This window comes from Megachile rotundata, chromosome 1 (genome assembly GCF_050947335.1).
Source record: "Megachile rotundata isolate GNS110a chromosome 1, iyMegRotu1, whole genome shotgun sequence".
NCBI lineage: Eukaryota > Metazoa > Arthropoda > Insecta > Hymenoptera > Megachilidae > Megachile > Megachile rotundata.
In genome coordinates, this window is record NC_134983.1 from 23,761,576 (window position 1) to 23,785,841 (window position 24,266).

General features: G+C 42.6%; 2 protein-coding genes across 9 annotated transcripts in view; one reads left to right on the forward strand and one right to left on the reverse strand.

Annotated features, from left to right (window-relative positions):
- The window catches only part of LOC143264619 (uncharacterized), a 392,045-nt gene that overhangs the window by 51,884 nt on the left and 315,895 nt on the right, over window positions 1-24,266 (reverse strand). The window lies entirely within an intron of this gene.
- LOC105664357 (uncharacterized) overlaps window positions 1-24,266 on the forward strand; it is a 79,148-nt gene that overhangs the window by 40,918 nt on the left and 13,964 nt on the right. For 3 of the 8 annotated variants that reach the window (XR_013038446.1, XR_013038441.1, XR_013038442.1), the window contains one exon: window positions 13,802-14,990. The exons of 2 other annotated variants lie outside the window; for them this stretch is intronic. Coding sequence is in view for 1 of the 6 variants with exons in the window: in XM_076532758.1 (XP_076388873.1) it covers window positions 22,884-23,075 (192 nt within the window). In the remaining 5 variants the exon portion in view is untranslated. Of the gene's footprint in view, window positions 1-13,801; window positions 14,991-16,652; window positions 16,783-20,335; window positions 21,148-22,019; window positions 23,076-24,266 lie in introns of those variants that run through there. 3 more of the 8 variants (XR_013038444.1, XR_013038443.1, XM_076532758.1) reach the window with 3 other exon arrangements.

Genomic DNA, 24,266 nt, shown 5'->3' on the forward strand with positions numbered 1-24,266 from the left:
TCCACGAACATTTAATCCCTCCAAAATTCACTCCTACGCCATTCAACCCTAATATGCAAATCTTTATTTTTATATGGCACGGCAAAAAGAAAACTTTTGTTCAAGCTTCCACAAAGTACTAATAGTCCTACAGTTATAATCGATATTGAGGCCCTGGAGATTTGAGCATTCACTTCTTTTCTGCAATATAGATGTATTAGAGCCATTAGAATGTATGGACAAAACAAAGTAGTGTGACAGGAAAACAATCTTATCAAAATTCCTGATACGACTTTTCCCCTGTCCTTTAAAGTCGAACCGAATGGTAGTTTTATTACCGCAGGACACTAAACGGTTGACCTTGTCTATTCGCACCTTTTTCCGACTTTCTGGGTGTCCGTCGACCAAGGGGCTATCGTAAAAACGTCGAAGTGTAAGTCAATGCCGGGCCGCTTAAATTGCTGTAAAAAAAACGGAGCTTCGTGGATTCTGACACGAAGGCTGAAGATTACAAACGGTTGCGACAATACGGACGGAAATTGCCGTTACGTGGGTAGCGTAGCCCTTTTGTTCGATGTTTTAACCTTGCTGCTTGCGAACAATGACACGGTGACCCTTTCGGTTTAACTCTGCCCCGAGATCTACCTCTTGGACGACGGATTTTTTTTCCCGACCTTGAGAGATTTTTAGGGGAAACACGAAACACTGATTTACAACTCTTCCGCCACCCTGCTCTTGACTTATGGGTCACGAGACCTTGAACGCACTTCCTGACTATTTTTCTTCGGAGACTTTTTTAGAAGCTCGAAACATATTCGTTCGAAGCAACTTATAATTATAACCTTACGTTTTATTTTTAATATTAGTAAATTTTTTAATTTGAAAAGGTCAAATAATCGCTTTGAACACACTCCAATCGTTTTACACTCCAGACATTTTGCGTTCGTTAGCGAAGGGTTGCCGGAAATTAGGCAATGAGTTTCAGAACTCCGCTATCAGATGAGAAGTTCGGGTATTAAAGGAAAAGTCGAAGAATACACTCGGTCTTTATCATCACTGGAACGTGTTTTATATTTTGCATAAAACGTTTCAAGTTTTTTCGAGCGGCGATAAAGTAGTCCGGCGTTATTATACGTAAGGACGTTAACATCGCGTGAGATAATGCGGACCGTTCTTGATAAGAATTTATTTCACCGACACGATAACGCGAGAATGTCAACCGGTTATCCGCGATTCGCGCTACTAATGAATTTCCAGCGTAAATCACATCCACGGACGATTAATACGTTCCCTCGTATTTCACGCGATAATTCGTTCGATTTATTTCCGGATGCTAAAAAGCAGATGATACTCGACGATCGCCAGAAGACGTCTCGGTTGCGAAACTACGCGTTATCGGACATCGTTCGACTGAATTATGTCAGGCTGACTTCATCCTTCGTGATAATACGTTGCATGAATTATCTCGTTTTGAATTGTTCAAAAATCTCCTACGATTGTACGGCGCCAGCTCATACTCGTATCTTTGACACATTAATCACCCCTCTATCGACAACGTCGATTCTCGTGTAGAACCTGGCAAATGATTAACGATCTACGCTTTGACACAGAAGTAAAGTAGCAGATTGATTATGCAGATTCCGGAAAAGTATGATATTGAAGGATTTGCAGGTACCGTTTTAATCAAATGCTTTCGAGCTGGTTTTGGAGGAAGTTCAGAAACAAAAACCAAGGATACAAAGCAACACGTAGACACTTACAATGATCATCGACGTCATAAAAAAGTTCGTAAATAAAAAGAAGAATAAAAAGAGACAAAGACGTGTCCGTCCACATCCATTAAACAGATCACCCTCTCGCATCGGTCGCAATGAAACAAGTACTCGTAGCGTTGGTACGAGTGGTCTGCATTATTTATGAATCACGTAGCTAAGTAGGAACCGAGATTTTAGCTGTGCCAACACAGAAGAGCGTTTATCGCCTCGGATGGGATAGACCTTTTCCACGGTGGCACGCGGCTACCGGCAGATCTTCCAGCCAGCAAACCCCCAAGACTTTAGCCACAGGTTAAAACACCATATCGCACGCCATACACACACGAAAGTTTGCTACATGCACGTATCTCGGTTTAAACACGCTCGTGGAACGTGTACAAACTTCTACACAGACACGTGCCGACTATACTTCGGTGCGGCTGCATTGCCCATTGGTTGCTGCGGCTATGGCCTATTTCGCCTCGAGAGTACGAGCCATTCAACGTGAAAGGATCGTCCGTTTCGACCTACCTCTTCCTGCTCGGATCTAAGCATTCTTTTGCACTTTCCACCAACGGCAAACTTTTGGATCGCTTGTAAAACGTAGCAACCCTTTCGAAGATTGTTTTTGATACCCGTTCCACGGTTTAACCGTTCGCTAACTAATTCTATATCGCCTCTTTCTGTTCGATCGAACTCGAATTTAAAGCTCTGTAAACGTTTGCGTACATTCAGACAGAGATTTTGTAACGTCGGTGGCGAATTGCTCCTGAGGACGTTTTGAATAGCTGTTTCTTCAACGATAGTCGCTAACGACGCTGTTACTTTCAATTCGAAGTTACGCTCGTTCAAGTATTTATACAAATTTGTTAAACCCTCAATTTCTTACCACGGAGGATTTTTGTTGATTTATTTATTCCATACAGGATTTCTCAACACCGTTAAATTCATTTTGACATTAAATTAATACGACACCGTTATTATTCCTACAATGGACTTCTCGTTGAAACATTCGCACTTTTATAATTCAATATATAAGTTTAAAACGGTATATAATTATAGCGGTATCGTTAAAGTTGTCGTACGCTTCTTCCCCGTGATCCAATTAAAAAGAATCCGCGGAACTCGTCCAAATAATTGTATAATCGTATTTTGCAATAATGCCAGGCTAAGTGTCGCGAAGCAGGTCTTATCTAAATTAAAGTGTCGTCGTTAATTACGGCAACATGACGTCGCAGATGCGTGTCCGAGCGAGACGGAAGCCCTTAGCGGCGTATCTCGGGACGGGACAAGAAAGCGACAATTTTGAGACTTCGTAAACCGCACGGAGACGATTTGATCTAGAAAGATCGTACCTGCCAGCCGATATATCATCGTTGATTACAGAAATTTTTCAATTAAACGCTAATTGCGAGGACCGAGGACCGGTCAACGAAGATCGTATCGCCTTCGAAAATTTGCATCGAGCCAGAGCTGCGAGAAAATTATTCCCCATTAGCTGGAGTACGCTTCGTGTCACAATTGATTACATACCGGGGTAAAAAGATTACGCGCGTAACAAGCCGCCATTAATGAGACCCGAAACCTCCTTGTCTAAAATCGCGAACGTTAATTAAACGAATTGCTGACATTTCTTGAGTATCGCCAACAAAAAAATTCTCTAGAATTTTCATTGAATTAACCAATAATTTCTCTACAATATTTCTTATGTTTTCTAGAGTCCTTGTAACCTCTTTCTATAATTTCCTAAGAATCTCCATAAGGTCTCGGTTTACATTCCCCAGGATCTTTGTACCTAGAATATGATCTAGTGTCTCCATATAATCAATCTATGAAGCCTAAGGATTTCTCTAGACGTCCCATAAAAATTCTTGAAAATCGCAAAACCTCGGAAATGAAGGGATGCTGGTTCGCCGTGTCTAATCGTGGCTCGACACGTTCGGCATTCAAGCATAGTCGCCGAATCGAAGCTATCGATGGCACACATAGTTGTCCAGGCTAGTCTCGAACGCGACACGGATCCTACGTGCGAGCAATCGATTCCGCGTGTAATAACGGGTGACGCGGTTGTAACGAGGTGCGTACGCGTTACAACGGATGGGCATTGTTTTCGGTCTGGTCAAAACGTAGGTCCACGGTAGTTGACCGCCTCTTGTATACACGCACGGCTAGCCACAGTTTATGCGAAACATTATTCCGGCATTACGGTGCCCGGGGGTAACTGGTCGTCTCCCCCCGACCCCCTCGAAAATCCGCCATCCTGCGAACGGGAAAACCTAACCGACCGCTGCACGACTGCTTGTTTACCAGTCGGACCAGTTAGAAAATGATTAATCACCTGCCCCCTTTGGTCCCCGGCCGCTCTACCGGTTAATTAATCAGATACCCACGAAATTAGCGGTGGTACGCTTCGATCAACCGCACACGCTACGATCGAACCAACAAGCCTGCGTGTTGTTACTGTATTTCGCCGAAATACCGCCTCGATTTATGACCCTTCCTGTCTCTACGCTGGCTCGTTTCCATTTCCCGTCGCTGCGCGCTGCTTTATTCACATTTTATTCGGGAAAATGTTCGGCTAGGCTAGATGGTCTTTTAAGATACATTGCTCGATGCCCGATTTATTCGAACGCGATCGCTTTTGCCCGAAGATGAACTTTTCCCGCGATAACACCGACCCGTTCTTCGTGCGCCTGTGTACGCTGCCTTTTTTGCTTTTTATTTATTTTTTTGTATCAGATCCGCGGCGATATTTTTGCCGGATACGACACAAATATTTATAAGCGATATAAATAATCTTGACCGTTTATCACGAGCCACGGTATCGATAAAACTGCGCTGGTCGAAATTGCACTCGATACGGATTGCCCTGGCACTCGATTATGAATAAATATTTAAAATGGAGGACGTTTAAAATGGATGGGCTTTTTTCAACGAGCGTACTCTTATGTGGGCTGCCCGGGGTTTTTGTGACCGAACGGTGATACTATATTCTATGGGTATAAATAAGAGAAGAATGTTATACGAACACGGATTATTTAAAGCGCCGTTAATAAATTATAACGGAAATATAAAGTAGCAACGAAACGACGAGATTGCAGTTATTACGCTGCTACCACAGAAACAGATTAACGAGATTAATGAAGTTAACGCGTACGTGTGTTATATTCAATGTAGCTTCCAGGACACCATAGCTTTCGTGATATTTTTTGTTTTTTCGACGCACTCGTAGGCGGTCGCGTAATCTTTGAAAGGTTGTCTTATCTACTATGACTCTATTAGAGAAACGGTTCACAGATAAACGTATCGTTTCGACTAAATTACTCGAGACGAGTTCGTTCATCAACTTCTCGGGTGTTTCCTAGTTTCGATATTTATTCGTAGCTGCTCCTAACTACCAATTAGTGCATTATTAAGTATCCGGTCAAGGAAACACGCGTGACCGCAACAAAAACGTTCCTATCTAGAGGTCCATATACCTCTCTCTCGCGATCAAAATTCAGTACGCTCCCCTGTAACTCTCCAACAATTTACTGGCGTTCCACATCCCTCTGCCTCCTAGTAAATTCTCCCGTAGAGAAAAAGAGAAGAATCGCCGTCAGAACACCCGGTACACGGAAGATAGTTGGTGTATAGTTTTAGTTGTAGTTTCAGAAAGGATGGATACGGTCGTGGAGCGAGAAGTTGGCGCGATTCAAAGTCCCCGGGCGACAGAGTGTTGGTACGATGTTCGAGCGTGTGTGTATGCGCGTATGGCATTTGGAAACGTAGAACAGGGAGAGAAGAACAGGGGAAGATCGCGAGTAGGATCGAGAAAGAGAGTAGTCCGCGAGGGCAAATGGGTTGGGGTAACGCTCGCGCGATACGCCAGAATCCCAAGAAATGGCGAAAAAATTTAACCTGTCTTTCCCATTTAAAATAATCACTTTTATTAGTTCGATGGTCTGGATTTTGATGTTTCATCTGTTGCACCATTATAGTTCTCAGATTATCACTTTGTCAATCAATTTTCTAGTCTCGAAATTTGAAATTTTTACCTTTTTGGAATTTTTAAATTACTGTATACCTAGTTGCTGAATTTCGACGTCCGAAGATCTAATATATTTAAAATCTTAATTAATATTAATTATAGAGATATCTACAAATGTAAGAATTGGAAAAATTGAAAATTTAAAAACATAGAAATGTAAAATTAAGTTTATGTATGTCCTTATGCAAAGGAAGTCTACATTCCAACCGAGTATATTCTTTTATTAGAAACCTACATAACACTTGATAATGTTCCAGATATATTTAATTATATTACGGATATTATCCGTCCATTGAAATGAATACTATCACAAAAAGAAAAAAATATTAAGATTAGGAATTTAGTTGGCAATTGAATAGAAAAAGAGGTCGAAAGAAAACATAATTCCATAACATTGAAATTTTTACTGGTTTTCCGTATTCCTTGGGATTCTGGCAAAGTGTGCGTTGCCGGGGACGTGGAAGGAAGGAAGATCAGTGCAGGGGGTATGGGAGGTGATGGCGGTGGTGGTGGTGGTCGACGGCAGTAGCGACGGCAGTTGAGGCGCATGAGCACCACTTTTATTGATTCCGTAACTGCCGCCATGACTGCCGTGGCGCTTCGTAGGTGGTAGGGGGTTGCCAGGGAATGGGTTGAGGGTAGTTGGTGCCGGTAGCGGAAAGCGAAGCCGGGCCGAACCGGGCTGGAAGAGGTGTGCAGAGGGGTGGAAGAGGGTGAGCCTGATGGGGTGGAAACTTTGCGGAGATAAAAAGGAACGAGGGTTGGTGTTGCCTCCGGGATCGGTTGTAAGGAGAGAAAAGAAGAAGAAGGGGTTAGACAGGAGGGAAATATCAACGGTATCTTATTGCGTACAAACATACAGCCGAAGTGGGAATAAACTTAAGATTCCTGCTGATACTCTTATTGTAAATACACGCCAGGCGTACGACAGTGTACGTGATGCATAGCTGATAAGCATGAAATATTCAAATCGTCGACGGGCCGGTTCGTTTAAAACTCATACCGGATACGCGGCTCGCTTACGAAAACGCAAGAAATCGCCGTTTTGCGCGGAAAATTAAACCACCCCGTTGCGCGATATTTCTTTTTGCCAATGTAACTCGAAAGAATTATTGCAACGAAGGAATACCTACTAGTTCGCGTTCGTTTTATTGCTCTTTTATTAATAATAAAAGCATTTTTTACCATGCTTAATCTTGCTTGATTTATTCACGAGATAAATTAGGGTAGAACCGGTCTTCTCAGCAGAGGGGGTAAAACATAAATTGATTATATTAATTCGTTTAAACGTAGAATCGTTTGGCCTTTTAATTGGGGGATCTTTTAAACACAATTTTATTACTCACCGACCCACTCGATACTAACATAAATTTGGAAATAAATGCGAACTTGAAAATCTGATGATTTGTAAATTGAAATTTTGCAAACGATTTTAAAGAAGAAACGTAAAGGCCAATCTAATTATCGTGACAATATAAAAATCACGAACGTGCAGGAACTGTCGAGAAAGCATATTCGAAGCTCGGTATAGACAATATACCGGAATCCCCGTAGTCACCCTCTCTGGCCGTAGATATCTCGTAATAACGAGAGGGTGATATGTCCGCGTGAGTTGTCCAAGTCGTTTCGAGCCGATCGAGCGGTACAGTTCCGTGGTCCATGCATAGATTAAATTATTTGGAGAGGGACAGCGAAGGATTGTCAGGAGGATCGTTCGACGAACGGTGGAAAGGGAGTTGGCTTTGGACGAAGCGTGGGTGTAGGGCAGCGATTAGAAGGGGTAGGCAGCGATGCGTGGAGATAATTAAGCCGGCTGATCTATGGCCGTTTCACGAGTTCGCTCGTTATCTCCTCGGTACCTCGGTGTCCCCCTGGTATTTAGTTCAGTTTCGGATATACGCAGAATCCGGAGGCTAAAACCAATGGTACCTCGTCTCTCCGTCTCTCTCGCTCTCCGTGTCCGTTGCCGTGCCACCCCGGTGGTCCCGGAAAGTTCAGAGTCCAGAGGTCGGCGTTCAACGATCCACAGTTTTCCGTCTCCATCCCCGATCCCTTTCGCTCTGGCCCTCCATCCCTCTCTATCCCACCTCCTCGGCTTCCACCGCCTCTAGCCGTCTCCCCGATGGAAGCCCCGCTACCCCATTCTTCTGCTCTTGCTCCTACTGCTCCAACCCCTCCTTCCTTCCTTCCTTCTCCACCTCTTCTTCCATCTACTCCCTCTGCTCCCCCACCTCCCTCTTTCGACTGCTTTATTGTCTGGAGCCGCTCCATCGAGGGTGCATCCCATTCCCGGCTTTAATTGAGACATAAATAAGGTTTGTTTGGCTTTGCCATTCGACCAGCTAGCTATCCCTGGGAATTGGGATTGAGTCTCTGCCAATACAAACCCGTTCTGCATAATGGCGGCGTTAAATTCTGCCTTCCAGCTCCGACGGAAAAAAAAGGAGCTTTTCCGACCGGCGAGACAGGTAACCCGTCTATCTGCATTTATTGGACAGCTCGATTGGCTACGAATTTCATACGATCGAACTATCGCTATTTCCAGTGGTTTCCTTCCTCGTTTCCTCTTCGACCGTTTCTTTTTGCTTTTTTTCATCTTTTATACTTCACCGATACGGGGGAGGGTCCATTTAATTGGAACGTTCTCTACGCTCGATCTCCACTCCAACTCGACACGTTTAAGTAATTCACACCGAATAAAGGTCAATTTGCAACATATCGTGCCGTCAACGTGGTTTCCCCAACCACCTTCATTTTCCTGATACATATTATTCACCTTTTTTCAATCGAGGTGACAGCACCGAGACGACATGGAGACAATGTTACAGCATCACTGTATCCAGAAAAAAAGAATAACTCGTCGACATCAAAATGCAAATCGCACACAGACTTTCCTACGAAAAACAGCGATATAAGGGATTGAGATATTTGTGATAATTATAGCAGTCGAGATTTTGCATGCGAATCATGAAATCTATTCTTATGCGCTATTCTCCACGGAGAAGTACGAAACTATTCAGCGTTGAAACTTCCTCTAGGGATAATGGCGACATACTATACAGCAGGAAAATTATCTCGATGGAAAATGGCGATAGTACTGTGCTAGAGTTATTTTTCTTAGGAGAAAAGGCGATGGTGCTATACCGCGCAGAAATTTCCTACCAAAAATATTATTCAAGTACTATAAGATAATTTTTTCTAGTGAAAATGGTAAGGTGTATCAGATGTAGAGAAAATGTTAATGATACAATGCATCAGAAAAGTTACAAACACAAAATATTGTAGGAGCTAAGAAAATGTTCTCTATTCAAGATGGCGGCAAAGCAGCCAGCACAGCGACAGAACGTTTTCCCTATATGACCATTTTTCCTATAGGAGCCTATCACCTGACTCTATCCTATGCTGGGCTAAATAATTCTTAATTCTCGTGTGATAATAAACGCGCGAAAGTAAATAATAATGTCGGTAAATCGTGCATGGAGCCAGGTGTAAATTCGGAAATTCCGCCAAAGGGTCAAAAATCAATACGACGCAGAAACGGCGTAATAAATATCGTTTAATCGTCGTTGAATTTTACCGGTCGATAATTAAGCGCACCTTTTCCCCTCTGTCCGAGCGAAGCATGTAACGTAACACCAAGCAGAGATTCAAGGTACAGTTCGCAATTGCGAATCGCTTTTCGAGCGATCAGTTTATCCGGCGAGCAATTATTTCTATGGCGGGGTCCGATACGATCTTACAGGCTACAAGAAAGGAACCCCGCTGTTTCCCGTGATCACCGTTATAGCTTCCACTGAGATATCGACGCAAACAGGTAGAATTATTGCGCACGGTAACGAGTGGAAGGAAAAAGAGCCGGATAGAGGCAGGTCCTCGGTGTGTCTCTGGTAGGCGTAGAGGCGTAGGCGAGAGAAAACGTAGAGGCGGAGGTGAGAGGACCCCCAGAAAGAGAGACGAAGAAACAAACCGAGGAAACTAATGTGCCGGTGCGGTGGTACAGTAGAATCTCGTGCTAGTAAGATCGTAATTTTCGTTAGCCAGGTATCCGAAGAGACTTACGAGCAACCTTTGTATGCTGGCGGCGGGCGGCTTTACGGGATACAAGTTAATCCCACGTGTTGGCATATATACGAACACCCTCTGACCAAACGACGTGGTCCTCCGGTTGGTTGTGCTCGGTCTGGACCGGGATGGTGGTCTGGCATGGTTCCTCTTTGGCTTCGTGTTGACCGCTTGTTTTAACCTCGAGCTTTTTCGTTATATACTGCATAACTTTTCAAACGCGCCTGCATATACTCACGTTCGAGTACAACACATCTTTCCGATTTTCGGAGAACATAGACTCTAGGTATTCTGATTTTTGAAGAACACAGAGTTTGAAGACACGTTTGGAGGAAAGAAGAAAATGTTCGTCCTTCTTTGTTTCAAAATGGTGACAACATGTGGCTGATGTGGTACTGTCTCTATCCTACGCTTCTGCCCCTCGACTCTTTAATGGGCACTTCACATGCCCATCATTAGTCTAAACGCACCATAACGACACGAGTAATGGGGTCTCGCCGACAGAAACCTGTTATATCTAGCACGTATAATAAATATTTAATAGAATGTTTAACAAGTAACAAATAAGAAAAATCAGGACTATCTGTAAATAGCCAATAAAGAATATTAAACCCCGTTTGCGTACGATAAAATTTATCAGACAAGCTTTGCCCCCTCTAAAATAACCCGACTGCAGTTAACCACAGTAGATGTTGCCCGTGTAAGATCGATCAGTTTGAGAGGATGAATTTTCGCTAAAGCAGAATCAAAGCGATGTTCTGTCTCGGGCGACGGAACGGCGCCAATGACATTTACAACCGCGCGAAAGCGAGCAGACAAAAGGGAAATGGACGTTCGAGAGAGATACGTCAGTGAAATCGGGCAGCGGCCGAGGCAGTCGGCTTTGATGGGGTTCCATGGTCGCCATTTCGCTCGTTTCGCAGTAGCATAAATGAGAGGTGAGATTAAACCGGGGCTGACGTATGATACGCGTCTCCCTGCTCTGGCAACGCATCCACTGGCTGCTGCTATTCTTGTTCTCTTTTTTTTCCTTTTTGTTGCCTGCTTCTCGTTTTTTGAGCCCGCGATTTTTTCCTGTTACGCGCGCACACCCCTCACCGGTAATGGAAGAAACATAGAGGGATCACGGATTCCGAATGAACACGTTAAAACGCGGAAACAAAAAGCAACGGAGGGTAAGCCGGCCACGATGGAACGAGAAGAGCGGAGAAAATGGGGGAGCTAGGGACTCGCGGTGGATAAATAACGCGTTATAGGGGGTCGTGGAGAATAAACGCCGCGACAAAGGAGGTGGACGATCGCGTTCTTGCGATACCGTTTTGAATTTCACTTTCCTTTTTATATTTTTTACAAGCTTTCGTTCGCTTCGGTATTTATGGTATTTTCTGACTGAGCTATACACTGCAGATTTCAGCATATAAATGCATAAATGTCCACAGTCAATTAGACTAGTAGTAAATTACTAGAATGCTACACAATGTACACTCTGTTCATTAATGCATAGTTCAGAGACTGTTCAGTACTCCACAATCAACAGTCTGTTTCATATTACGTGAAGGGGAATAATTACAGATTTTTACACAAAACAAGATCCTAAGCTCATATATATTTCTAAAGTCAATTTTACTACGAGAATGTATAATACCAAAACATTAATTTCATTTATATGATTGTGAGATCATATTAATAAATTATGCTGGTCGATGAAAGAGACATCAGACTAAATTTAATATTTATTAATAACTTCCTAAGAAATAGCCAATGTTGCACACAAAAACTCACTTGAAAACTTAGTAAGTTGAATGATTATTGAACGATTATTATTGTCTACCATTTAATGATGACGATGTTCCATAATGGGATCATTTACCTTAATTTTATCAAAAGCGGATCTTAATGTTAACTAATGCATGCGTGTACGATGAAGATAACTGTGTTACCATATTCTATTGATGCGAATTTAGTATCCCGGTCGGTGATTATAGGTGTGAATACTCTATTTACTTTCATGTCCTCGATAAAACGTTCTAACGATACTAAACTCGGTATCTCGATTAATGGTAACAAACATACGTTTTTCGCAACTAATAGTCAGCCTACAACTACTCGGAGGATTAAAATTCGCATGTTTTAGCATTAGCGAGCGTCACACAAATTACTCGCCTTAATTACTGCGCGCTTAAAACGATCGATGGTTATGGTCAAAGTCACGAGCGTCTCGATTAAATACGAAGCAACTTCGGTCATCGAATAGGACCCTGTTCCCGATCGTTAAGAGTGCCTCGAGAAAATTCACCGGCGATAAACATCGAGAGTCCGCGCGCTTCGTCCGAAACAACCATCGAAGCCTAGAATAATTAATAACGTTTGGTGGCCAGCTACGAAACAGCCATTAAATCGTCCCGTGAACAACTTTATCACATTTTCGAGATCGAGCGAATAAGGAAAAGCTATCCGAGAGGAAGATACACGTCGTTGGACGTGAGTTATTGACCGATATATGCGCCTCCAACCATGCACGGGATTCTAATCTCGCTTACCCGCCTCCAACCACCCTGTTCCACCTTCTTCTTCGAGCTGGATAACGCGTTTCTCTCTCTCCTTCTCTCTCTTCGACTCGCCGTTGTCTCTGTCCGTGTTGGCTCGCGCCCCCGCGGGGAGCATCTTCCGCTAATGAAACGTTGCTGAGCTACCGCCGCCTCGTGCCGCCAGCTTTTACCGTACAACTTGCCCGAAATCACCCCTCGCGACTTACTAATGCCCGAGGCCCTTCGAATCCGCCAATGATACCAACTTCTGAATCTCTTCTGTTGCTTCGATTCGAGCCGCGATGCTTTTATTCCTTCGACGATAAATGAATCAGCCTTGCCCGTCCTTCGTTTCAACGCGAGAATTCAATTAAGAGGATTCACTCTGGCCCTGCCTTCTTCTCCCCCTTGTCTTGGATTAATTTTGATCGAAGCACGCTTTCGCGCAAAATTATTCGTGTCCTCTTACCCTTCGCCGGGGATAATCCCGAAAATACTGTTCCGAGGAGATTTCGTGGCTGCGTTACGTTCTGGAAATTCGCGGGCAGATTCGTCAGAATCGTTGCGGTGAACTCTTGTGCAAATTAAGTTAGGTTAGAATTTTACACTTCCATAAAAAACTGTATCATCGAAACGAGTTAGATTTCTTATGATTCGAAACCGTAGAATACTGATACGCGATAACCTAATATATTTTGACCGTATACCGACTGTACCACAGTAAAGATATGCATCATAAAAAAATGATATGCGTCATCATAAAAATTTGCAATTTTCTCTGCAGCCAAAATCACGAATGTTAAGTTACTAGTGTAGACTGCAGGAATACTTTTGGAAGTCGCTGTAGAAAGGAGAAGAGGAGAGAAAAGAAACGGGAAGAAAAAGAAAGTAAGATGGAAGCGGATGTATGTCGGGCACGTAGCCACGGGGATTGCCTCGATGTGCCATAGAGGCAATCATGCCGGCAATGCAGAGGCCCATCTTACCACGTTACCGCCCTGCATATACCTAACCCCCGGCTATTCCGTATATATTTACTGTCTCCGTACTTCCACAAACCGTCTTCTCTCCCTCGCTCCCTCGTTCTTCTCCATGCTTTCTCTTTCTCTGTTTCTTTTGCTCGTCGCTTCCCGCTCGGCACGTACTTCAACGAAATTCGCGAGACGCGGAAATCCGAACGCGAAAATACGGAAGCTGTCCTCGCATTCTAATAACGCCCTCTTGGATTTAACGGAACACGCTTCTTGCATAATTTAATTGCGTCGTTATAATACTAGACTTTCGAATTTCTCTGCAACTATTTATTTATTCGTTCATATATCAATATAAAATAATCCTTTCATGCTCGATGGTAAATAATTTCTGATTGTAGATGTGGATATTGTTTAAAATTATTTGACGAGTTATTAAAGAAATTGATAGAAGTCACAATGGTTCTGCTATTTCAGATTCGAGGACTTCGATAACACAGATAAAAATTTAAAGAATAACTTCGAGAATTTTGAAAACTCAAGAATCGAAGAATTTAAAAATTTGAAATTGGAAAAAAGATTAGAAAATTGGAACATTTAGAAAAAGTGAAAGATAAAATTTTGGAAATCGAAAAATCTACTTTCTTTACGAGTGCTTATACAAAGGAAGCCTACGTTGCAGCGGAGCGTACGAGAAGAGAGAAGAAAGGACGTGGAGGTTCCGTATCGCATCAGCATTCAAAGTACTCGGTCGGAAGGAGGGCGCCGTTCTCCGGGACAGAAGAGGAACAAAAACCCCCCGAGAGAGGAGGATGTTGCATTAATATTTATACGGGAAAAGAGGGGCTGCCGTGGAGGCTCGAAGGGATGGGGGGCTACCGGGAGGAACGAAATGAAATGCAAATGCTCTAACGAGCCACTGAGGGACTGCTGTAGCACATCCTAGTCTCGGTCACGAATGTACCTCCCTCTCATCAACGCTTCGCGTTATAATGCGGCCGATCCTTTTGCTGGTCCACGTGGACGTTGTCTCGTAATCGTGTTTACGCATAACCTCTTAGACTCCGTTAAAATTACAGGACAAGTAATTGTAGCCATTAACTAATTGTGAGCAGTAATTTTATCTTGAGGCGAATCTTGTGTATCGGTTCTTGCTAGACAATGCATAGTAACGATTTTCGATTTTCAATTACTTTGTCCGGAAAATATTCCAAGAGACAACGGATACAACCGAAAGAATCATACGTAACACCGTAGAAAGGGTTTCCCGATTCGCACATAGGTTTGGGAGGGTTGGCGGTGATCCAAATTGAAAAATACATTCACGATGTTTTCTTTGCCCTTCTGGAGGCAGGCGGCGTTCGGCCAGAATCTCCGTAGGGGTAGCCGAGGGTGAAGGGAACCGAATGATATAATGGATCGTGGAAAATACGGGTTGAAAGTTAGGGGTTCAAGGGGCTCTCCGGTATATAGGCGGCATCGCAACGAAACGGTGGGGGTGGATTTATAATGAAAGCCGTAGGAGTTGGAGGTGGATTTGTGAGGGTACTACAGCCCTCCCGGCCTAGCCAGTCAGCCGAAGAGGAAGCCAGCCATCCAAAGAGCCGGTGATCCACGGCGAGCCAGCCAAGCCAGCCAGCAAACCGACAGGCCACTGGGAAAGTAGGTAGGGTTAGCAACGTTCAACAAGGAATCCAATCGCCACGTGATCTGTATAATAGCCGTGCTAAACCTTCCTACCCTTCCGAGCCTTCTCCCACGGGTGGAATTGCAAATAACAAACGTCGGCCTATCGCGTCCGTTGCCACTTTCCGTCTCGATGCCAGCTCGTTGCTAACCCGTACGCGGCCAAACAAAGCCCTTCGCGAGACCGTGTACTCCGACGACGGCCAATCAGGGTATCCGCGTGAAACGAACCCGTAAATCCGTATAAGTTACCCGTTGCACCTGTAACCACGAGATGGCTACGGCTTAATTAACTTACGACGTGAACCACCAGACCGGAGATGGGGTTTAATGAGGTTTCACGGGACCCGTATAAGCACGCACGCGAAATTTGCAATGAGAAATTCTTTCAGACAATCAACTTGGTAGGGATATTGGTTACTTGCAAATTAGTTGTACTGTCCATCGCAAATTTTTTCATATTTTTTATTTCTTCTTTTACTGTACGTTCAATAATACTCGAACACGAATTGTCCTAGAAATTTCTCACGAGGTAATATTCCCTCAGTGAAATTCATGATCTTCGACCTAATTAGTTTTGGTCAAAGCTGGGTCAGGAAAGAGTGACCTAAAAATTCGATCATTCTGTGTCTATTAAATTGAAAATTTTGTTTCATCACGCTTATATCGAGAATTGGTGAAGATTTTCCATTTGTCTCGACAATTGAGTTTCGATATATTAGTAGTTAAGGTACTACTTTTAATCAAACTATTTAACATTGGAGAAAAAGTTACTTAATAAAAACACCGCTCAACGACTCCATATTCAATGAAAAACGATCTGGAAGTTCCTTCGAGGTCACTTCCCAGCAAATTCCGTAGAACCCAAAATCATCTAATCTCTCCGTTTGTACTCGCGCAGAGAGTGCTCTAAACGCTCTCTCGCAGATTGTTCGATGAATCAATGGAAGCCCACGGTAACGTTCACCAGGATTGGATTACTTTGCTGCAATACATATTCCTCGCTGGCTTCGAAGTCGGGCCAAGTGTACCCGCGAGCGGGTTGCAGCGGGAAGAGGAAAACTTCGCAACTCCTCCGCTTTCCAATTTGGTAGTTTGCCAGATTGGAAAGGCCGCGTACAACGAATGAAAATGCAACCGGGATCGTACCATGGCCGTATTAATATCTCCTCTCGCGCCGGATGATTTACCGTCTTTTATAAGGTGTCCTGACAGCCGCTCTTATAAACAGAGGCGAAAACATTCGCCATCGGGCCGAGTTCAGATTCGAAAACCGTACGGAGCGCCGGATGCGCGTAACGACGTCTTACCTACTACATCCGACATCACCCTGCTCCTAACCTTCCGCTCTTATTTTTCTACCACCCACCACCCCACGATTCCTCGAGTCCACCCTGAGCATCGAACACGTGTTCCACCCCCGCCGATTTACCCTTAACCGTCTCATCCGTAAACGCTGAATGTGGTCCCAGATGCTGTTACGCAGCCGTCGCTCCGACTCCTCTTATTTTCGAAACAGCGAATGCTAACTTAAGTGCGAAGGGTATCGAGAACTTCGAGGGTATCTTCTAATACCAACGATCTTTATGATATTTCTTAGGACATTAATATGGCGTTCGTATATTAATATGGTTCCCTGCAGGTTACGCATGAAACGTGATGGTTGGATTATGTGGGGCTGCATGGGAATGTACACCTGATCGGTTATGGCGTGAAAGGATCACATATTTGTATACTGGTACCACTGGTACACGTTTTAATATGACTGTACATATACCGTGTAATGTACTGTACACATACCGTGTATAAAAATTATATACAGTATAATTATATACAGTATAATTTTTATACAGGGACTTAATTTTAAATGTAATATCACCATTTTTGCTTGTATCACAATTTTCATCTTGTGCAACTAGATATACGTATACATCCTATATGTCCAGATGTTCGAATACATGTAACTATCAATATAAAACTAAATTCGAATAGCTTTCTCGAACCACAACCTTGTAGGTGAACGTTCTTTCAGGATCAACTACAAATTCAACATCAGAAAGATCAGTCGAAACCATCCGTGAATGTGAACGTTAAATTTACGCGCAATAGCTATATACTAGCTACGAAACCGGCCATAATAGAACAGGATACGAACAAAAGAGGCTTGAAATTAACGAACAAACAATGCTTAAGCGATAAAATCTGAAACAAACGATGCGGTGATGATCAACGAGAGAACTGTTAATTGTTCTGAACCGAGAGATATGGCATTTGGTGCACGGTGGACGAGTGGTATTATCGAGGGATGGCCAAAAGCCCGATGGCGAGACTTTCTATGTTTGTCGTGTAACGTTAGCTCCCGTGTCGGATGGCCAGAGGCGCATAGATGTCGGTTAAATGGCACCACTAAAACCGAATGGGTCATTTGATTCGGAAACGATATCTCCCTTATGAGGGATCTACGTGTACCTATCCTGAGGCAACACGGGACCGTGCGATATTGTGAAAATATGCATATGGTGGCTACGTGGATTTGTAGCGCACGATCGCTTCGATCCGTTTAACTGATCGGTCTGTTCGAGGATTCATCCTCCTCTGCTTCGGTAATACCCTGCTTTCTCATTTTCGATTGGGCTTCACACAGAAATTTTGCTAAATTAAAGCTTACTAGTGCTCAAGGTAGTAATTGAAAATTGATGGCTTATTCTGTTTGAATAAGAGTTGTGGGCTAGGTTCACAGAAATATGCAATTACTTTCAGATTAAAAATAAAGTATATCGATAAGTATACAAGGAATGAAACATGAAATAAGTATATTAAAAATATAAGAAATATTTGATCTGCGAATGCATTACACCTTTCGAAATGATTTAAAATTTCTAACAAACTTCATACAGAATATAAAACATCCAATTGCATTATCTGTTATCCAGTTTACAATAATTTCGTTCAAAGCAACTAGCAATTTCGTTAATCGTAATTGGTCCCGTGGTTTTGAAAACGTTTCAAAGTAGCGACATAGAATAGGAAACGGAAATGGCGTCGGGTTGTTTAGGCGACGTAATTTCAAGTAAAGTCCGCCCCAATCTCGTTCGGGGGTAATCAGATTCAAATTTGTTACGGTTAAGTGTCCTAATCTAGATCGAGCTAGCCGATAGGTGGCCGAGCTTACGTTCGTAGGCCGTACGTTGGCGCGAGAAATGCTCTTCCAGTGGAGTAATGCGGTGTTTATCGGCCGTATCCCCATCCACCTCCTCTACTCGCCTCGATCCGCCCGCTTAGACCAAACACGCTGCTCGTGATCCTCTGCTTCGGCTATCATTGCCGCCTCTTGTAAACCCGCTTACATATCCACCCACAAATTTCATATTTCAACGAATCGTGCGATTTCCCATTGCATACAATCTCTTCGTTCACTGAATTCTTTTGAAGGTTCACAAACTTTGACGGTTCACAGATGAACTTCGTCAATATATTGAAAGAATTGCGATATTGTGTAGGTAAACAGAAAGCATCTTCCTCGATTTTCATGTAGTTTCACATAACTGGTGGTCGCACAACATTGATTAGTTTAGTTAAATTCTTAGTTGAGTTTATTTGGATAACAGAACTTTTACGTAATTCTTGTAACATTCGAGATACTTCAGTATGTCCACATAGAACAAATAAAATTCCATTAAATTTTAGTTCCTATAAATGTGATGGCTTCTGAACGCAGATGGTTTCGAGGAAGACACATATGGCCATAAAAGATGCCGCGGATCGAGCAGATCGCGTTGTCCAACCGATTAATTGGCTCCATTTTTCGGTCGACTAGAATGACCACTCGTAAAATCGACTCATTAGGATACGCCTCGAGTTCCGATCGAGTGAGCTCATTAAAATCCCACAGGCCAGATCCGGCACAGTTTCTGTAGGCCAGTAAAAGGAACGTAGCGGCTATTTGCAGAGTTAACCTTAATTTAACGAAAAAACACAGCTTTTAATTCCTCCTCGATCGGATTAACGTACCCTTCGATGCGTAACATGTTACGGATAATTTTACATCCCTAGTAAAATTAAATCGACCCGTTAGAAAGCATCGATCGAAAGGGAAAAGAGTCGGGCATCGCAATTAAGTTTAATTAATCTCACGGTATCTGATGCTTTATGGGTAACTCACGTGTTGCGAGGCAATGGCGTCGCGTGAAAGCACTCTGCCTCATTTTGACGAGCGTGCCGGTGGTTCTGGTAAATGAGACATAATCGCTCGCGTGGATAATACAGGTAAAAATCAAAAACCGTGACAAACGAAATAAGGATGTGCCACGCGGTGAAATCGACCATCTTACCCATCAAGTACCTACCGACGTTCATGTGCATAGCTAAACGACTTCCGTCTATCGTTCAGATTATTACGGCCTGAATCTCGCGACTGTTTTACGGAAGTAATTTTTTCTACCGGGGATCGAACGGGAGATTTGCAAATTTGGGTTTCACTCTGAAACTTGGATATCTCGGACTTTGGAGATTTAGGAGTTTGATGATTTGATGGTTTAAAGATGTGGACATTTGAGGATTCGGAGAGTTGAAAGTTTGCAGATTTGACAATTTTATGAGACTTCGTAAAGGTTGTCGAAAGGGGACTTTTTTGGTCCACTGTCTGAAAAATCTGCTAGAGCAGCCGATATCGTCGCGCGAAGGTATTTATAGGGCCAAAGCTAGCCATCAGCCTGTTATGCGCAAATACCTGAAGGGGTGAGACGGTAAGGGTGAATTCTCGTGATCTCTTCGAGTACGATTCCCTGGGCGCCCTTTCGGTCAGAGTTGGGTCTGGTCTGGAACGCGTAACACGCATTTTTATCAAACGTTACGAGCACTGAAACGAGCCGGATGAAAACCAATATCTTACTCCCGCATGGGAATTCGCTGCCGGCACTGCCGCGCTGTTTTCTCTCCCATATTCGAGCCCTTGTTTACATACGTTCACTGATCTTATGCCTTTCGATCGGAACGCTTTTCTTCACGTGCGAACCCTGCGATATAGTTTTCGATGAAAGGAAAACTCATGTAGGTATGAAAGAGAAAAACCACCCCGACCGACTTTCAACGACTTTGATAACGGATGAATTTTTAGTCCTCTGCGGTCCGAATGTGCCTTTTCACGATCGGACAAGGTTAATAATTCGGTTCTTCGACTTGTCATGGGTAGATCGAATGCTCATGAAAGAGTTTATGGTAATAACCTAGCAAGGGGTTGATATTTGTTGAAATGGCGAGACCGTTTTCTCGAACCGTTGCCATCGACTTCGATACAAAGCACCGATTCGTGTTTGTTTCTTGCAGGGTCTACGATTCGTTGGATCGAGATGATCTTTATGTCTCCGTGGAAAGCGGCGGATTACTCGGACGACGTTTCTACGCCGTTAGAAGAAGCGAAATGGCCGCGTTTCGCGTAGCAACTCGACAACAAAAATCCGACGCGACGGACAGGGGAGGCGGGTGAAATGAATAAGTAGAAAGACGTTGAAGTTTACCGGGAAATGGCCGAGCATTGAGCAGAAGATAGGAAAGTGTTAATCTCGCGGAGCAACTTTGCCCCTGTAGGGAACTTGCACGCTTACGCCGAGAGGATTTCCATCCAATAAATTTGGAGCTTTGTATAAGCTTTCCACGCTTGAGTTTAAATCCCGGCCTCGGCGCGGGCTTACGTGGCGCTGTGTAGAGATACCTATATATCTGTAAAGAGGGAAAACCTCTCCTTCCCTTAGACGATTTCAAAAAGACGTGCGAAAATTATTGAATACTTCCCGAAAGCTCCACCGTTACAGTGCCACGTTAGGGCGTTTTAGTTCCGCTAAGCCGACGGAAATATTAAATTCGCGAACGGCAACTTTTCACCGATTTATTTCCTTTTAATTTTCCGGTTAAACGCTTCGATTATCGCTTCGGTTGCGTTCCAAATCGCGGCCATTTTGTGCGGCGTTGCGCGATCCTATTCTGCGACGTTAAAATTAGAAAACTGTTTTTAATGGCAGGAATGCGAAGGAACTTTCTTTTGCTTCAGCATTGTACGATCAAAAAATAATCACGCTAAATTAGCAAACTATTTTCAACTTTTCGTTACTTTCAACTTAGAATATATTTTATACAAAATAACAACTCAATGATTGTAATAAGTTTACATTATTTCTTACTGATGTCCTAAATAATTTATCATTTGTATCCTATGTTATTTCTTACAATTTTTTCTAAATCCGTTTGCAAATTAGAAAAAGTAACACCAAATCAAAGAGGCAGTTGAAGGGAATGAAAAACTGTATCTTGATGTATACTGATACGACGAGCAAGAAAGCACAGTACAGACAAAGATTTTGACGCTTTCAAAATGTCGTTTACATATTCCCAAAACGACATGGTCGGCTTACCAAGGGTGCAATAAGGGTTAATACGTATCCAAGGGGACGTTACAAGAGTTCGTTTCACCGTGTCCTTCTTGCCCTTCTCCATCTCGACTATCCTCGCCCTCCGGCTCAAGATTAGAAACTTTTTATATGAACTCACGTGCCTTCTACCCTTCATGGTCACCTTCCAACCCCTCCGTACGACTTCGACTAAATTGCCCCGACGTGACAGATGTAAAATGTTTTATTACGCTCGAGTACCCTTTCCTTATTTTATTCAGTTCTCTCGAAGAACTCACTCTTACAGAACACAATGAGTGTCGCAGAAAAATATGTTCTCGGATTATGATCATAAAAGCGTTTCGAAGATGAATAAAAGTTCAACGACTAACTTATACATGTACTTCTGTATTAATAACGTATTTTGTATTAGTAACTAATTATTAACACGTTGATTGCCACGTCCGCCATCGATGGTGAACTTTCCGTTTAAACCATGTCAACCTTCTTGAAGGTTAAACAAACGTAGGTAAATCTTGAGATTTCACTAAGAAAACAAAGTAAAGGAATAAAAAAGATTTAGAAGGTTCCTCTCGTACAATTATCCTCATAATGGTGTTTTTCAGAAATCTTGGTCCATCCACTTTCCGTGGGTCTGTTTCAACCCCCGTACACTCGAGCACGCACGATTCGCGAAAACTTTCCTGCCGGGATTTGGGAAGCGAGGCGAAAACGCGAGCTTTCCTGTCGAGAAAATGTTGGTTCGGTGGGGGTTCCCGGGATAAAGCCGACGGTGGCTGCCGACGGCAAACAACCAGCAACCCCGAGGAAATACCATTCCGGGTGAAAAATAGCCCGTTGGAAAATTGTTTGCAATTTTTAAACGGGAATATCATGCTTTCGCGCGCCGCATTATTTTTCCGCTATTCCCTACCTTGTTCCTTTTTATTTGTGCGCTTCTCTGTTTATTTTTCAACCGTGTTTTTGTTACAAGTTATTCACTCTCAAGAATAATTTGTACTAAAATTTAAATCGTTCTAAAAAGAGACTCATTCTTTGTTTTGTAGAATCACAAAGAAAATATAGGACGTTTAAAATAAATTCCACGTTTTATATTTAATAAAAATACAAATGGTTACAGCTTGAATGCATAAGCTAAGAGAATATTCTTCCAACGCAACGTTTTCTCTTTTTGAACACCTATGAATTTTATTTTTGACTATACTTGAATTTAAATCGAGTATAGTCTTTGAATGAAATCAGTGTTCGCAACACCGGTTAAAAACCAAAATAGAAAGTAATCAGTTCAGCGTTTGAAAGGTAAAACGCGGCAAGATAATCAGAAATAAAAGCCAAAATCATTTGGTGAAGGGAGAGAAAAGCGTTAGTCCGGACACGGTTCTCGTGACGAGATTTTTCAAAAGAAGAAAAAAAAGGGGTGAAGTCTTCCATCGAATTTCCCATTTGCTGGAAAATCCACGTGGTCAGAAATGGCGGAAACGATTCGTAAAATTCATCAGCCTTTATACGAACGGAAGGAAAAAAAAAAGTCGAAAGCAAGGAAAATCGTGAAGGAACCTCTGGAAGGATCTGGAAGGTCTGGAAGCGAGCTAGTGGGCGGAGATAATGGGAGTCTTGAAATTGGATTATCAATCTCCACGACTCCTCGACCTCTTGCGCAGGTATTCCCCTTTCGTCTTTAGAATTAAGATCAACCCGGCTTTTTCCAACGACCCTCATTTCCGACTTACACGCGAACCTAGGAGACCCTTTACTGGAAACAAAAGCCATTTTCAACTGTTCAACGATAAAGGAATAAAAAACATAAAGAAAGAATGAAGATATTAATTGCAACTGCTAAATATTCCCACCATAACCTAGAAAGTTTATAAATTCTTATTGCCACACATTACTACAAGTATTAATTTATATTGAACTAGGGATATAGAGATACACAGCGAATAGGATGTCTAGCAGTACAGAAATCTGGGGATGTAGGGATTTGGAAATGTGGGGATCCTCTCATGCAGAGGCCTAAAGATGTAGAGATTCAGGAAAGTAAGGGGATGCAGATATAAAATTCCAGGAATGTGGGGATACATAAATTGACAAATCTATAAACCTGGGAATCTAGAGATTTGAGAATCTAGGCATATAGGGACAGCCCCTATATCAATAACAAAAATAAAAAGTTATATATACATGAACATAAAAAAAGTATCTACACATGCATAACAATTATTAGCAGTATGCTAGTTACAATAAAATTGTATTCTACAAACAAGACCAATTCTTTGAATTATAATTTTAAAACCGCTAGATGATATTTGTATAACGTTTCGAAATTTGGCACCACAGTTAAAACAAATTCCATTCAGCTGATTTATAAAATATTCAATTCCGTCTTGAATAATTTGGCGCGTATCCACCAATATCCTCCGTTTTCTATTTTTCTCGGTCCAGTTTAAAAATAAAGTTGAAATAAATGTCGACAACATTCTTTGCGTTAAGAAGGCCAATATAAAGTATCGCGGAATGACACTTAGATACAGTAAATGAATGTTTGAAGCTTGATTAAAATTACTATGTAAGTGGTTCATTGATATAATTAATACGACATGGCTGTCGATCTTACAAAGTGATGTATTAAATGAAAAAGAGGTTAAGTGTTGCATTGAAAAATTAAAAAACCCGGAATAACTATCGATAATTATCGAGACGACCATCGACTGGAAATCGACAGAGGCGCTATCAAACTTCCGTATGTCCACTAACTCGAGAATTTTTCACTCTCCGGTAACCTAATCTCTTTTATTCGCCATAATCGAGGCTGCTGCGTGCCGTAGCCACCTTTCCGTCGAAAGAAAACGAAA